Source organism: Branchiostoma floridae, chromosome 18 (assembly GCF_000003815.2).
Source record: "Branchiostoma floridae strain S238N-H82 chromosome 18, Bfl_VNyyK, whole genome shotgun sequence".
NCBI lineage: Eukaryota > Metazoa > Chordata > Leptocardii > Amphioxiformes > Branchiostomatidae > Branchiostoma > Branchiostoma floridae.
Window position 1 is genome coordinate 18502626 of NC_049996.1, and position 16649 is coordinate 18519274.

At 43.5% G+C, this 16649-nt stretch overlaps 3 protein-coding genes across 3 annotated transcripts in view; 1 reads left to right on the plus strand and 2 right to left on the minus strand.

Annotated features, from left to right (window-relative positions):
* The first annotated feature begins 964 nt into the window (after nt 1-964).
* On the plus strand, nt 965-3705 carry LOC118405548 (epidermal growth factor receptor-like). The gene is given in 1 exon segment (XM_035805052.1): nt 965-3705. A coding segment is annotated over 1 exon segment (2523 nt). The 5' UTR covers nt 965-1132; the 3' UTR covers nt 3656-3705.
* Nucleotides 3706-4253: 548 nt separating this feature from the next.
* LOC118405549 lies at nt 4254-8606 on the minus strand. Its single transcript, XM_035805053.1, has 6 exons — nt 8428-8606; nt 7938-8231; nt 7172-7498; nt 6873-7049; nt 6261-6378; nt 4254-5845 (listed from the first exon to the last, which is right to left on the minus strand). Exons 1-6 carry the CDS (start codon nt 8558-8560, stop codon nt 5473-5475), a joined length of 1422 nt encoding a protein of 473 aa, XP_035660946.1. The 5' UTR covers nt 8561-8606; the 3' UTR covers nt 4254-5472.
* Nucleotides 8607-11315: 2709 nt separating this feature from the next.
* Nucleotides 11316-16649, minus strand: part of LOC118405728 (calcium/calmodulin-dependent 3',5'-cyclic nucleotide phosphodiesterase 1C-like) — a 34806-nt gene continuing 29472 nt past the window's right edge. Inside the window, exons 13-14 of the mRNA XM_035805407.1 lie at nt 15817-16176; nt 11316-15062 (exon numbers count right to left, since the gene is read on the minus strand). Coding sequence (XP_035661300.1) covers nt 16162-16176 — 15 coding nt within the window. The 3' untranslated portion in view covers nt 11316-15062; nt 15817-16161. The remainder of the gene's footprint in view (nt 15063-15816; nt 16177-16649) is intronic.

The following is a 16649-nucleotide window of genomic DNA, read 5'->3' on the forward strand; positions in this document are numbered from 1 at the left end:
AAACCTTGTGTGTTACACCATGAGGCGGTTTACCGGGTATGCAGCTTGTACTGTTCAGTACAAACCTGGTGTGTTACGCCTTAAGGCTGTTTACCGGGTATGCAGCTTGTACTGTTCAGTACAAACCTGGTGTGTTACGCCATGAGACGGTTTACCGGGTATGCAGCTTGTACTGTTCAGTACAAACCTGGTGTGTTACGCCTTAAGGCTGTTTACCGGGTATGCAGCTTGTACTGTTCAGTACAAACCTGGTGTGTTACACCATGAGGCGGTTTACCGGGTATGCAGCTTGTACTGTTCAGTACAAACCTGGTGTGTTACGCCTTAAGGCTGTTTACCGGGTATGCAGCTTGTACTGTTCAGTACAAACCTGGTGTGTTACACCATGAGGCGGTTTACCGGGTATGCAGCTTGTACTGTTCAGTACAAACCTGGTGTGTTACGCCTTAAGGCGATTTACCTGGTATGCAGCTTGTGCTGTTCAGTACAAACCTGATGTATTACCCTCAAGGCAGTTTACCGGGTATGCAATACAATAACGTTGTTGTTCGTGCCGCCACTTCCTTCAAGATATCAGATATCGATAGATACTTCCCTTTTAACTATCTATTGTCAGAAAAAAGGTGACTCAAAACAATGTGATGTTCCTTAAAATTCCTTCGCATAGGTTTCACTTCCTCAAAAGGATCTTATCATATCGTCAAGCAGAGACAGTAGTCAGAAGATGTCCGTGGCAGTATTCTTCCAACTCTAAACTGTGCGTCGGTTTTACGCTATCGCGATCTGTAGTACGGACGCAGCAAATATGATGCAGTTGTCGTCTCAGTTGTTTTGGAGCGTTCTGTTCGTTTGCGGCTTGCTGAATATGGGTGGAAGCGCGCCCACCGGTATAAAGCTACGGCGACAGGTAACTATACCTGAAAATCTCCCGATCGGTTCACTCGTGGCTGACCTCAATATTTTGTGGAATGACAACGGTAAAAACGACAACAGCAACAACGAGTATGAAGTCTTGTCTGGGGACGACTTCAACAGATTTGACATCGGCGACTCAAACGGCAAGCTTCGAGTGAAAAATCCGCTGGAATTCAAGCTTCAATCAAGGTATGAACTTGAGATTCGACTCACGGATATGTCAGAAACACTTCCCCCTGTCAGAAAGTACCTAAACTTGACCGTGAACGTGGATGATGTACCCGACTATCCGCCGGTGTACAACTCCGCGTGTGTAACGCCCGTGAGAAAGGATTCAGAACAACTGTTCGGCATTTATGTCCACAGCGCTACAAGCGTGGGCAACTGGCACGTAGATCTACCGGGAAATGTGTCAAGCAGTGACTATCAAAGTACCCTTATCTCTGCAGACAACAGCAGATGTACGGTCCAGGTGACGTGGGGATCGGAGATGAATAAATTGGAATGGACGGCCGTGTTTTCGATCCTAAAGATGCACGGAATTGGTAACATTACCTGCCCTTCTAACCGCGATGGCATAGAAGGTACGTTCTACTTCATACGCAGAAACAGCGACACAAAAAATCAAGCTGCAACCACGTTTCGAGACCTTGAACAGAACAACCTACTCAAGTCGTCTTGGGTAAACGATACTGCTATGGAATATTTTCTGTATTTTGACACAACCGTTGTCCATTCCTCCATGGCCTACGACTGTACTGTTAGTGATCTTCTTCGTGTTGATGGCACGGTATTAAGTTTCTCCATTCGGTTCTCGGTGAATATCGTAGGGTGTGGATTCGGTCGGTATGGTCCTCTATGTGATCAGGTCTGTATCTGTAAAAATGGCGCGAGTTGCCATGGATACAATGGAGCATGCTTGTGTAAACCTGGGTGGGTGGGTGTCGCCTGCGACATACCTGTATCTACAGTAATCATCACAACCTCAAAACCGGACCAAAATATCAAGATTGGAGACAACGTTAGCTTGTCCTGTACAGCCATTCACGTCAACGTAGTATCTTTAACATGGGAACAGAAACCGCTAACAGGAAACAGCATGAAAAGCGGAAGACACGCATTGCTACAGAGTGGGGAAAGTTCCGTATTGTCTATACCAGCCGTCGTTGACGAGGAAAACGGATTGTATTACTGTATCGTGAACACAACCGATGGACGAACGCTGGAGACGGAGTTTTTGCTGAACGCGAGTCAATGTTCCTCTAACCACCACGGGAAGTTCTGCAACGAGACATGTGATTGCCACAATGGTGGGCGATGTGACCGGCTGAGGGGGTGTGTTTGTCCTCCGGGTTGGATGGGTGCTAACTGTCAGTCCCCATGCCCCCATGGTTATTTCGGACAAGACTGTGCCACACGGTGTACCTGTGAGAACGCGGCCAACACGTGCGACCATATCAATGGCACGTGTAGTTGTATTGCGGGCTGGTACGGTTCTAACTGCGAGCGACCATGCCCGCTTGGTCGGTACGGCCCTAGCTGTTCATACGGGTGCAAATGTGAACAGAATACGACTTGCAATGTCTTCAACGGCACCTGTGACGACGACATTACGAAAAGCACAAGTTTTAGTCCAGCATGGTTCACAGTACCAGTTGTAGCCCTGATACTTCTAGTGTCTGTAGCCATTTTTTGCCGCCATAACGTCTGCAGGAAGACCAACGGGCATGTGCAAATGATGGAAAATATCGACGAGGAAGAACAAACGCAGATGCTGTTACCATGGGAACGGGACGAGAAACATCTAAGGGTTATCAGGATGATTGGACAAGTTACGTTTGGTCACGTGGTTCTCGCACAATTAAAAAGACCCGGTAAGCAAAACGTTCTTGTAGCCGCGAAGACTCTTCGAGGTGAATCACACAGCGCAATGTGCCACAAGGACTTTTACCGTGAGGCGGACATTCTGACAGCCTTGTACAATAGTTCGGAGTACACGGTGGATAACAAGAAAGCCATGCATCCCAATATTGTCGGACTGTACGGTATCATCACGCAGACTGAACCCAAGCGTATCATACTCGAGTACGCTCCGAGGGGAGATCTTCTTCAATACCTTCGGCGAAATCGTGCCAACCCGGGGGCGTCTTCGCTCGACTTCCTCGGCCTGGCAGTCCACGTGGCCCGAGGGTTACAAGAACTGGAGCGCGTTAAAATCGTCCATCGCGACGTGGCTGCCCGGAATGTGTTAGTCACCGAGAAGAACATAGCCAAAATCGCCGACTTCGGGCTCGCTCGCGACGTGTACACCAACACTGAATACGTGCATGTTAAACAGGAGGGTAGGGTGGCGGACCGTTTACCCTTAAAGTAGATGTCCTTAGAGTCGATACGGGACGGAGTCTACACAAGTTACAGCGATGTCTGGTCCTTTGGGGTGCTGCTGTGGGAGATCGTTACCTTTGGCGAGGAGCCCCACTACCCAGACATGCTGCACCCGGACTGCCGTCGGCTTCTCCACCTGCATAAGCTCGGCACGCGTCTGGAGAAACCGGAAAACTGCCCCGTAATGCTGTACCGTTTGATGGCCAGGTGTTGGGACGCAGAGGCTTCACAGCGTCCCCTAGCGGAAGAGTTGGAGGCTGCATTGATGGCGATCGTTCCACAGGAAGAGAATGGTCCGAATAGTAGAACATTTCACGGACGTAATGACAACGTAGAGAGAGAAACAACACTCTGATGATCTATTGGTGATACTGCCAATAACATTAGCCTAAGTATGCAAACTACACTTTAATCACTTTGATTTTAAGTCCATCCACTGTTAGATTTTTTGCCTTGCCGCCAGGCAAGGCTTTACGCCAGCTTTTTTCCATGGATCAATGGACGGACCTTTTAACCCAGCCCTTCCAAAGCCCCTTCCAAAGGCCCTTCTTTCCTTGCCGAGTTTCATGGCTTAGTTAGACAATAGTACATTCCAGGCGAGTATTAAAACGCTCTTCTAGACGCATGTTACTGTATGTGGTCCAGCGTAATAAATCTACGCTTTAACTCACCATGTTTATATAAATATATATCACAAATTGCATCAGAAGGAACTTAGTTTGTAATAAAAAATAATGCATATTCATTGTGGGTCAAAAAGTTTTACAAAACCTGTTTAATGTGCCAATAATTCATCTGACATAAATTATGATAATGAGGGGGAGGGGGGCGACATGTGGAACTCGGGATTTTTAAGCGTAGAATCTAGTCTATCTTACCAAAATAACATAAAATACGCGGCAAGGCACAGCTTTTTTAAAAAGATTTCTTGTTTGGTCATGGTCTGGTGTTTGAACGTGCATACTTAGTACTATTATCAATTCCTGCTATATCAAGTTATCTTGAGTTATTTGTGTTGTTAGTAGTTAACGATTTCTACTTATGAACATTTATTTATCTTAACTGACACGCCTGTATGAAAATCAAAATGATTGATATTACTGTCTACGGTGAAACAAGTTCATTTCCATCATCAATAGTTCGATAATGCTCATTTCCAGTCCTGTACTACGCAGGCATTGCAGGTTCGTTATGTATAATCATTTTATTTCCTTATTTCAACCGCGGCATCAATATGACAGCGTAGAGAGAGAAACAACAGTCTGATGATTTCTTGGTACTCTTATAGTTCCGCTAATAAGACTAAATGCACACTAAGTATGTTGTGGTGTATGTTGCTCATACATGCGTATATTCACGGTATGCCATGTACAATTTTCATATTGATTTATTTTGTATTTCGTTATGTTTCAGACTCGACTCACGGACATATTTACACTGTGAGGAAGTACCTAAACTTGACCGTTTTACTTCATTTTTTCACTGCGGCAAAACAGCATGCAATTGTTGTGTAACTACTAAAGTGGAAAATGGCACAGAGCAGACTCTTGCTATCGGCGCAGACATATTTTTCTCTACCTTATTCAAACGTTTTGTCTTTTTTTTCGCAAATTGCAATCTATTGTAATACAAAACTTAAGTTAAGTTCTATGAGACGTTCATATGATGGCGACTATTGTTTAACCCATACAGAGGACGGTACATGTAGATGATGGAGCACAGGAAATATTACATGGAATCATACTAAGATATGTAAGGACGACTTGTTTAAATAATGTACAATAAATGCCTTGGTGCATGATGGCTCTTTGACAAATGTTATTCTCAATTACATTTTGTTCAGAATCGCTCCAAAAGTTCCAGCGCCATTTATGCACCTCAGCTGATTCAAAAGAGATACTCTAAGATCTAATAACCCTAATATGATATAGCATATTATAATGCTCATTTTATTACCATAAAAATTCCTATATATTCCAATTACTATGTTCCTTAACTTAACTTCCTTAACAGTTATTGGACTGTTGTCAGCGACACAATCTCATCTCAATCAGGCATTTCCAAAATTCACAGAAATCAGTGAGTTGAACACTCAGCTCGGCTCTGGCGGTAGAATGACGTCATGGCCGTATAGCCGATCTGATTGGCCGAATCTGGACAAAAACTGAACTGTCAGATAGTGTCCTCGTATTCGAAGTCGTTCTCGTAGTCCGAGTCGTCTGTGCGGACGCGGTTGGTTGTCTGGTTCGACAGCTCCAGATATTCGTGGCTGTTCTCGTAGTCTGGGTGGGCGCGGTTGGTTGTCAGGCTGGTGTATTCACTGTCAGTGTTTCCCATGGTGCTGGGGTCCAGCGCCTGGTAGTCAGCAGAGTCAGACCGGGCTCCATACGCTCCAGGAGGAGGGGGAAATGCTGCCGGGGCTTGGGGACCCCTGGCCGGGGGGCGAGAGTCACGTGTGTCGACCATCTCATACTCATCGTTGTCGTCGGTTCCTGGGTCGACCATGTCGTAATCGTGGGTGGAGGTTCCTGGCTCTTTCGCAGCCCTGTTATGTGAAATACCCAAATTAGAACGTAACGTGGAATGCAGTCGTTTTGTACAAGGTAAAATGTAAATGCATAGCGCGCCTCATGCGTCGCACGACGTGGGGGCTTCTAAGTAATAGCGCACCTGAACAACATACGATGTATATAGCGAGGCGTATACCACTCCCAGATCCTTCTAGAAAACCTACGTATACCCACCCCTTAGATCGTCTCTAAGAAAGGTACAAGCGGATTCCTTTTTCTAGAAATGCGTGGACTTGAAATGCTGTTACTAGATGTAATCTGCATCTCTGTTGTATTTTATCTGACCCTTACCCCTTCCCTCATGACCTCAATGAAAAGTGGCCTGCAGGCCGATTTGAGCTTTCATTAATAAGTTAAGTTTCAAACGAGTAAGAATATTGGCACAGTTACCTCCTACGTTTGACGATGAAGATAGCAAAGACCCCGATTGACACAAGTAGAACGGCCCCCAGGACGGAAACTGGGGCTGCCCACGCCACAGCATCCTGTCCACGGTCCGTTGTCGTCTCTGAAGAATCAATTAGTTTATTGCATAACAATTGTCACCTGTAGAATGTAAGGCAAGGTGCTGTACATTGGATAAGTCAACATTAACAGTAACATTAATCTAATACAGTGCATGCAGATTCTTGGCTATACAACATTGAAAGAAGACAACAATGTACATGTAATGTAAGGCGAAGCGTTACATATTACTACTTGCCACTAATACATCAGTCTAGTGCAATTATGATAGCAAAGAATAACACGGTGCGTTCTTTATTATAGTTTTAACACGGTTTCCACGACAGTATAGGTCGTGTACAACCACATTGCAAATCAGAATGTTTTCTTGAAGTGGACACCCAGAAGCTTTGGAGGTGGAATTGATAAATAAACCGCGATCCCGTTTATTGGTAATACAGGTCGGCAATGGCCAACGAGCATCAAATATCACTAAAGACGACCCAAATGTATAGGCGGACTTAATAAAAGAATAGTGTCATTATTACACGAACGTACCTGAACAATAAGGCGTAGGGATGTCGAAGGTCCCGTTCTTCTGACACAGTACTGTAACATTTTGCCCGTTTTTGCAAGTGATCGTCACGCGTTGGCCAATAGCGACGTTTCCTCCATGGTTAGGGGAAACGGAAATGACGTCATCACTCACTGTGACAGGTACACAATGGCCAACCCCTGGAAAAGATATGGAAGTCTTTATTAGTAAGTGTTTATTTTTTGTATTGTTTCATTATGTGTTAAGCCAACATGTGTCACACGACCAGGCAGTATTTAAGTCTGTATTCATTCCAACTCACCTTCATAACGCAGAATGAATCCGTTCGTTTGCTGCGCTCTTCGCGGCCCTGCTAGGAACTGCAGACGGACATAGCTGCTGAAACTGACGTATTCTGACGTACCGTTTAGAAAGGTAACAATCGATCGCGAAGAGTTGCCCTCTACAATCGTCAGGCTGTCTTCTGCGGTGATGTCTAAGAGTTCTAACTTGACCCTTATGACCTTTTCAGGGGCTACTTGTATGTTCCATACACAGTTCTGATCTAGTGGGTACGGTCCGGGGAAGTCAGGGGAGTAGATGATCCCTTCATTTGCCTTCAGATCGCCACCACATGCTCCAATAGACGCTACAGATGGAAAACAAACTTTTAGCATTCATTCAACGCAGTGTTAAAGGATTATTAGTCGGCCTCATTACATTAGAGGTCACAACCTCTTGCGCTTGTCCGCCATCTTTGTTCTTTACATGTTAGTTGAATATTCTGCTTGGTTCCACGTAGCTGCGTTTCAATAAGCGCAAGCTATCACCTCTCATAATTTCATACAACGTTGTATAGAGTACTTGAGACACGGAAAGAAAGACGCCGAAAAGAAGATATTACATGTACCATCGGAAAGTATTAAGTGCTTGCCATGGATAAAAAGAAGGAAGCATGACAAGTTTTTGATCCACAAGTTCTTTGATATGTTTAGAATGAGGTTTTGGGGCCATTACGTGATAGTTGAATCAGCACCAATGACAGATCCGACAGTTTTAAAAGTTTTGAAAATGAAGGAGTTTCTTACCTTCAAACACTTCTACTCTCTGTGACGTGCTGGGACCTCCACAGAACTGGAACTGGTCTCCCCCACACGGTGCAGTGCACTCGTTGACCGGTAGTCGGCGGGAGGCAGAGTCTTGTTGTAATTGGTTCCCGCAACGACAGCCAAATCTGTTGGCAACTCCAGCGTACCGATAGCTTTGGGCTCGACAATATTTCAGACACTTTTGAATGGTGGTGTTGACATGAGAGACAGAGGGACCAGTCAGTAGAGGTTTATTAACTGGTTCGTCCTGGTAGCAACCTAGGGACAACGGAACTGGGGGGAAGGGATATCAGGAAATGTAACAGTTAGATATTATAACATCCAGTGTTATACAGAACTCAAGCACCAAAAGCAACTTTCAGACGAAAAGTCTGAAAATTGCTTTTTTCTCAATGACCCGCCTCTTAACTGCAAAACGTACAGCTATACTAAGGTACGGAAGATGAACCTTAATGTCGAGGGTACTCACCATTTATACACCTGTGTTCCACTCTCAGGTACGTGTCCACATCCCCCTCGATATGGTCACACGGGTTCCCTCCGAACATCTCGTCTGACGGTTCTAGGATACAGCTTCCCGGGGCACGGGTGCAGCGGTCCATAACTCTTGTTATGACGTCATTTTTGCTCAGCCAATTACAAGCCACACAGCCCCCCTCTCTCTCTGTACATCCTGACAGCTTGCACGCCCAGTCCTGTCCGTACGCGGCACGAACGATCAAGAGTTGCTGAAAGTCCGGTCGGGGACACCGTATGGTTTTCTTGTCGTCCTTGCAGATGTACGTTATGTCTGTGTGGAGAGAAGTATCTGCATAATGAATGTATAGTTGCGACTCACAAATAAAAAGCAAACATCAGACTAGCAACAAATGTAGACAATGCATTTCAAATGAGATACCATCTATATCTTAAATTAAGAACAGTCGTAAAATTCTGCAAAAACAGACAAGAACAGCATTATCTAACTAGCAACATTGCTGAACACTAATTAGGTATTGCTGAAAATTCACAAACCTGCACAACTAAAGTGTGCTTTCGTGTCCAGCACAAATTCTCCTTCATCGCTGTCCCAGATCTCAAAGGTGCCGGTTATGTCTTCAAGATATAAGCTGGAGTCTCTCACACGGAAACGATTTCTATTTTCAATATGCCAATAGTCTTCATCGAAAAACACCGGTGCTTTGGTCTCATCGTTTCTGTATTCAGGTCGAGTCCCAGGTGTAGCCGGACTGGTCATGCTGTATGTACTAACCAATAGTTGTGGTGGATATAGACTAGCGGACCCAAACAGACGGACAGTCGGACAACCTGTACAGATAAAACAGCCACTGTTATTGTTTTCCTTTCATTAAGACAACAAAGGACAGCAGTGTACAATACAGAAACAACAACAGTGCATGGCGTGTGTGTGCGTGTGTGTGTGTGTGGTGTGTTGATGACACCCCGTACAGTTTTCCAGCTTCCAGAGTTGGTATTGTGTAACCTGAGTTTTTCATACGTCATCTGTATCTAAAAATATAACACTTGGCAAAGCATGACAGTATTTAAAATATGTCCATAGAATATATGTTATTTTCTTGAAGCGTACTTGGGAGCAAGGAGTGTGCGATATCATTCAACCAGGTTGCAAATATTTTTGCAGTCGATAATTATGTGTGAGATAGTTTGTTCTTATGAATAAAGGGACACGGGTCAGACTCTTTTACATATACTGTTATGACAGTCCGAATCAGCAGCATCACCATTTAATATCACAAAGCAGCGACGTTTTAAAGACGGACATATATAAACCCTTCTCCTACGCAGAGACATCCAACGGCAAACTTCCTCTTGTCTGTAAGGCAGTTTGCCGTTGGATATCTATGCGTAGGAGAATGATATAAACGTACTGAATTGAAAGGAGGAAGTACCTTTACTTCCTCAAAAGTGAAAGCACGACATGAACTTACCGGCCTGTGCGTTCGTAGGAAGACTAGTCAGAATGACTAAACACAGCGCGCCCAACGTCACTGTACGAACGGCCCCTGGCTCCATAGTCGATAAGATTCGATACTGTTGTCGTTTGTCAGTCACTGTGGTTTGTTGCGAACGTAAACCGTTACAAATGATACAGTTTGACAGAAAACTTGTCGATGGGTACTTTTCTCGGCGGTTACCCTCTCACGGAAACCTTCCTGGTTGTCCCGCTGATATGTCAATCACGACGAGGTGGCCAGGCTCCAACTCCCGACTACCTCCGACGTTCCTACTTTGTCAGTTCAGAGTTGGGTCTACCAAACGGAAATCTAACCGTGTGGAGAGTTCATGACTTCGCCGTAAACTTGTGGTTTAACTTCCGTGTAAACCGGAAATACGTCACAGTGTCACTGTGGCACGAGTTTGCTTTTCCGGTTTACACTTAAACCATGGTAAACATCATGTCACCGGGTATTTGACCTTCAAGTCGCATATGGGTGTACAAATGAATACTGTTGACATCATAATATAGACACAATTTAAAGGGATTGACGTTTTATTACAAATGTAGACTTTTTTCTCTAAGTGTTGCTTGTAAATTGAGTCCGCTGAGGGCAAAGGTCAATAATACACACCTGTACAGTTTTTATCCAGTGTAAGACTTGTAGAAGGCCTATTCTTGTAGAATGTAAGAGATATTTTATATTGATAAGATAGTGCAGGGTGTAGATTGTCAAATTTGTTTTCAACAAGATTTTGGTTCATTTTGCAGACCCCTAGCTGGAAGTGGTTAGTCCCGAAATTGACGTCATCAGAAACGGCGCGAGACATCGTCTGAAATGGCGAAATCATTCAGTAAACGACTTTTTGGAGACTTAAGATAGCTGGCTACTGTGTGTGGTGAGTTTCTATGATCTGGAAGCTTGACGGATGAGATTATGACACGCTGAACTTGCCTATCTTTCCATCATTACATGATTTCCGTTGTTTTTAACTAGCTTAGTGATGATGACTGTAGTGTGAGAAAGAAACACTAACTTATGAACATCTGTCTAGTTTGGTAGTTCGGTAGCGCGCGTAGTCCAGCGGTTAGCGGCCTTGCCTCTGGAACTAGAAGCCGTGGGTTCGATCCCGGCTGTGTCGCTCACCCGACATGCACGCTACCGGTAAGGGTTGCAGTCCTTTAATATGACGGGACGTTAAGCCGTGGTCCACTGTTCATTATGCTTGTCGTAAAGAGCTAGGGGAATTTCCCCTGTACAATGAACCTGTAAATACTGTACATAGCACCTGCCCTCTCTGTCACGACCAGTGGAAGATAAGCTCTTCAGTGAGCTAAAACTGGTTCGAGATCACTTTCACTTTCACTTTGGTAGTGAATGAGGACAACAGCAACAGAAGTGGTTGTTTCATGTTTATAATTTCCCAAGTGCACACTGAGAAATACCGCGCAGTAAACATCTGTCCTTAAAATGCTGCCACCAGAGATTCTATACAAATTGTTTCTTACTTTACAACATTCAGGTTTCAGACCGGGGGCACAGAGACAGGCAATAGGCAGCGATTCTCACAATCTCATTGCATTAACAACGATATGAAGACGATCAGAATATCAACAAAGGTAATAGCAGAGTCACCACATGCATATACGGTATATGAAATAAAATCTTGTAAAATCAGCAATGTACATGAAACCATTTCTGCAAAACTGGGGTAGCCATGTTGGCGGCACTCAACTGTCTATGGAAGATATACTGCAGAATGGTAACTTGTAGGCGAATTTGAATAATACACCGTTTTCACGTATACATACGCATATACTTTAAATGGTTGGATAAAAGTATTTCAACGAAGACCGAGATAGATAGATATATGTACAGAGAATTATCAATTTCGTGGTGTGTATGATACATCGTATTGTGTAAGGTTTAAGTTCAAAAGTTAGCCACAGCACACGCATATAGTACAAACCACTGACCCAATCCAAATGTAGATACACACATCACAATCTCAATGATGTGGTGTACACCACTCTTATAATATATATATATATATATATACTAACAACAGATGAAAAATGACAAACTGAACGACTCGTGGATACAAAGATTATGTAGGTATAACAGTTTTAAATTATTCTCTCGGCGATTGTTCCTATCTCTTGCAAATAGTATCATGTATAAACATACGTACAAGAAGTATACGTATATTTCGTTCGCGTCCTATCGGATCTCGCTTTTGTAAAAGATGAACAGTGTCAGCGCATTGAAAATAGTGCGCTGCATTTTTCGTTTTTCAGTCTTCATTAAAACTTAAAGCACGCTTACGTTTGCCAGTGTTAGTCCACTGCGCCAGCCGCATCTATACTTATAGTTCCCAAGAAAATAGACATTTTATGTGTGGCGTTATTATTAAAATCCATTTCACAACAAACGTTAACGTTTTCCTGATATAGCCTTCTCGGTTTACAAATGCATAGCACTGTTCTTTCACCCATCAAAATTCTCATATACCACAGCAAAGATGTACAACTGTATTTGATGCAGTACCGTAAACTACACTAGACTTAACTAACGTTACACATTTGTCATTTCCAATGATGCAAACTTGGATAGTAATGATATCTTTGAGAACTCTCACTGAGTGACCGTTACAGCCATGGATCGCACGCAACAAGCACGACCACGTTTTGGTTGCACATGGTCTTGCCACAAGTTTCCAGATGTGAAACATCGTTTTGATAGCCTATCAGCGTCCGGAATCCCGTCAATGTCACGTAGAACTGCAGACGACAAACTTTTAATACCCAAGATGGCGACGTAAACAAAATCACGTGACACGTGACGTCATATGCAAATCATCCCTTTTTCTTACCACTTCTGGAAACCATGCGCTGCCGCTTTAAATTTCTGCGGATGTCGTACAAAAATGTCCGTGCATTTGATACAAACATCGATTCCATATACAAAGTTGTGGCCTATGCAGAGCCTTGCTTGATTACGGCTTATACAATATACCTTGGGGAGTCTCTGCCAAATCGAGCGGAGATATCCAATTTCGTGGTCATGGCGTCTAACTAACTATCAGCCAATCAGAGCTTTCTGTAAGTAAATCCGATCCTCTCATTGGCTGACAAGTTGTTAGAGGCCACGCCCACAAAAGTGGAAACCTCTGCCCGGTCTACCAGTAGTATATTGTATAGTTTTGGACTAGGCTCTGCCTAGGAGAAATGGTTGTACAAAATTCATTGCATACTCTCACGTTCCAGTATCTCAAACCACTACAAAAATGTATGTGTACATAAAGCCAACAATCACACGTAGTGAACTCGATATCATATTTGCATTTGACTTGTACAATACGTCCAAGTTGTAACAGCGACACGTTGTTTACAGTATCTGTTACATGTACAAGGGCACGAGCGAGGCATGGTTTGGTATGGTGAAATTTCCCATTGAGATTCCATGATGACAAGCACATATATAACGTTATATACATTGGAAGGATATTGTATACGTACAATTTTTAACATGGGTAGAAACTCTCTTACAAAGCTTAATGTTTATACGACGAAGGAAGTACATATCGGACATACATAACAATAACAACACCATATTATGCATTATCATATTAGGCTCCATATTTTAAAAGGTTTCTTAAAGCAGAGCTTTTTAATTACTTAACAAAGACGATAATACTAAAAAATCTCCCTCAGCCTGGCATAGAATTCCCTGCTCTTTCTGTCCGTGTTTTGATGCACTTTATGTAGTAAACATGGATTTGATGTTTGCATACAATGATAGAAAATCTAAAATTAAGCTACTTCTTCTCTGTGACCATAACGACGTTGAAGAACAGAAAACCTCATTCGGAACTAGTAAATGACGTATTTTGACGTATTTCAGCTTTAGGCGACATATTGTGCCTTCTATCAGACAATGCTATTCAATGATATCATGTTTAACCCTGCACCTCAAGAGAGAGAGAGATTTTCAATTTCTGACTGATTGACAGACAGTTACATCACACGCAAAAAGACTGAGCGATAAGGTCCATCTCCAAGAAGGAATTTTCTAGAATCTGTGTGCTTCAAAACACGACTTTTTCTGGCGCAGGGATGGCTTGGTGGTGATGATGATGATGATGATGAATATGTTCAGTGCTGAACTCATCTAAATGTCTTAGATTCCAGTATCAAGACCCAGAGTTATACTGTCAGCAGAGAAAGTTTAGGTGTGACCTCAGGAACACTACGATTTGATTCGGACCCAAAACATTTTTTTTCACACTTGACTTCATAAGGAGGTTCACAATTCTAAGTACGTTTGCGCAGAGAAATATATTATAGGTAATATGCCAAATGATACACAAAACACGTCTGGACATTGTTACGAAAACTGAAACAATGAGTGAGACCTGACTTGTTTACAAGATAGGGGTCTTTACCTTTGACAAATTACCCACCATGCATTTCGGCGCGCATGCGTACTCGAGATCGTGAATATCCTTATTGTGACGAATGATTAGGAATTATTGTATTTTCGGCGTTTTTCCGATTCTACCTCGATTTTATTAAACAATTTCAGGTATTCCCACCAAAAAAAACTGATTAGATCAGTTGATAATATGTTTCATTTGTACTAGTCTAAGAGCGATTTAATAACGCGGGAAGGTGAGCATTGAGTTCCTTTTATCCAAGCAAAAATATGGCTTTGTGTGGACTCAGTAAAAATGGAGGTATATGCATTGCAATCAGGTTGGGTGTTTGTTTACTTGTCCTGGCGTGTGTCCGAAGTTAGGCAGCCTGCCAGGGAGTGTGGTGTAATGGAATATTTGGAGAATTTGATATCTTGGTTTGGCTCTGCTCCAATGTTGTAGACACGTACACAGGAAGTGATGAATCATGGCAACGCCCACGCAAATCTGGGCTTCCGTTTAGAGCTTGTTTCATGGCGCGTTGCCCCAGTCTCGTGAGCGAACCGTTCCTTCGTGACAGTAGGATCCTGTGTTGAGAGAAAATTCACGAAGCTGGTTTGCTGTTCTTCACATTGACATTGACATGGACGTCTCGTATCGATACTGCAGATGAGTGCGTCTTCGGGCTTTCCTCTGGAGAACTGGTGGCGTTCTGTCTGATGATGGACACTCCTGGAGGAGTAGAAAACATGGAAATTATCGGACAGTTAGAAATGAAACGGAATCACTAACATTACGTCAGTAATTTTTTTTATAATCTCGAACCAGTTTTAGCTCACTGAAGAGCTAGTCTTCCACTGGTCGTGACAGAGAGTACAGACGCTATGCACAGTATTTACAGGTTTATTGTACTTGGGAAGTTCCCATAGCTCTTTACGACAAGCACAATGGACAGTGGACCACGGCTTAACGTCCTGTCCTAAGGACTGCAACCCTTTTCGGTAGCGTGCATGTTGGGTGAGCGACACAGCCGGGATCGAACTCACGGCTTCTAGTTCCAGAGGCAGGGCCGCCATCACTGGACTACGCGCGCTACCGTGTTATGTGTAATGTGTTGAGTAGCAGAGGTTTGAATACATCTAAAATGTGATAGTCAGACTAAATTGCACTCCTATCGGCCAAACAGGAGCAAGGAAGTGAATTATAATATATACGTTTTGCAATTTCATGCTCAGAGGCTAATTGCAAATAAATGGACTAACATGTGACAATGAACAGTGATTACCATAATTCCACTTTTTCTGTAATTTGTGGGTTCTGCGATCTTAAGAGAAAAGTGGCTTTCAATCCTTTCGTGAATGTTGGAAAGTTGGGATATGTCACTGTGGCGTGGTTAAATGAACGCGCTTTGTCTTTCACTTCTTTAGATGCACAGTAATAACAAAGGCTTTCTCAAATCTCGCAAATATGACTTGGGTAACATTACCTGATCGTCTTTGAGGGTACACGGTCTCCTGGTCTGCCTTCGATTTCCTGGCATCTGCCACCCCCTCCTCCTGTTCACATGGTTCCGCCCGAGTCTCCTTTGTCGTGCAGCCTGTCTTTACGGCGTCCCCAGCCGGGCTGTCTATCACGATACTGTGCCCCGATCCTGTAGCTAGTATTCTCTTTCCCGCTCTACTGTCCTTAGTTGTCTTAGATGATGATGATGATGCGTCTACGGAATTCCCCCCTTTGTTCTCATTGGTCCCCTCCGTGACGTCAGCGTCGGTCCTGGAGCCGTCTTCTTGTGTTGTTGCCTCGCCGTGACCGTTTTCGTTGTTGTTCTCTTTCATCTCTTTTGCCCCTGTACGAAGAGAATGAGAACGATGTGATGTATCGCTAGCGACGTCAAATTGGATAGATATATGCTCTAAGTTACAATAACAATATCGGGGAACGGATGCTAATGTCGTAGAACACCAAAGCCAATTCCACAGCCAAAGAAGATGAGAAGAAAAAAGGAATCTATTGTTTTGTAAACCAGACTCTTTATATCAAGTCATTTTTAACCTTCCTGAACACTTAGATTTAAATTGATATGAAATGAAGGCAACTTTCTTTTACCAAGTTTATTCGCATGCTTGCATTAGTTTTGGTTGTCCCAGAGGATGGCATCCATATAATTAAACCAACACGGCCAAATTGGTTGCTGCCCGTATACAGTTAATTGCACAACGGATAATCGCGCACTTCTGTTAATTGCACGAAATCCCCAAATCCTGTGGTAGTGCGGTCCAGCTTAATAACTTCGCTTTGTTGCACCATTCGGATAACTGC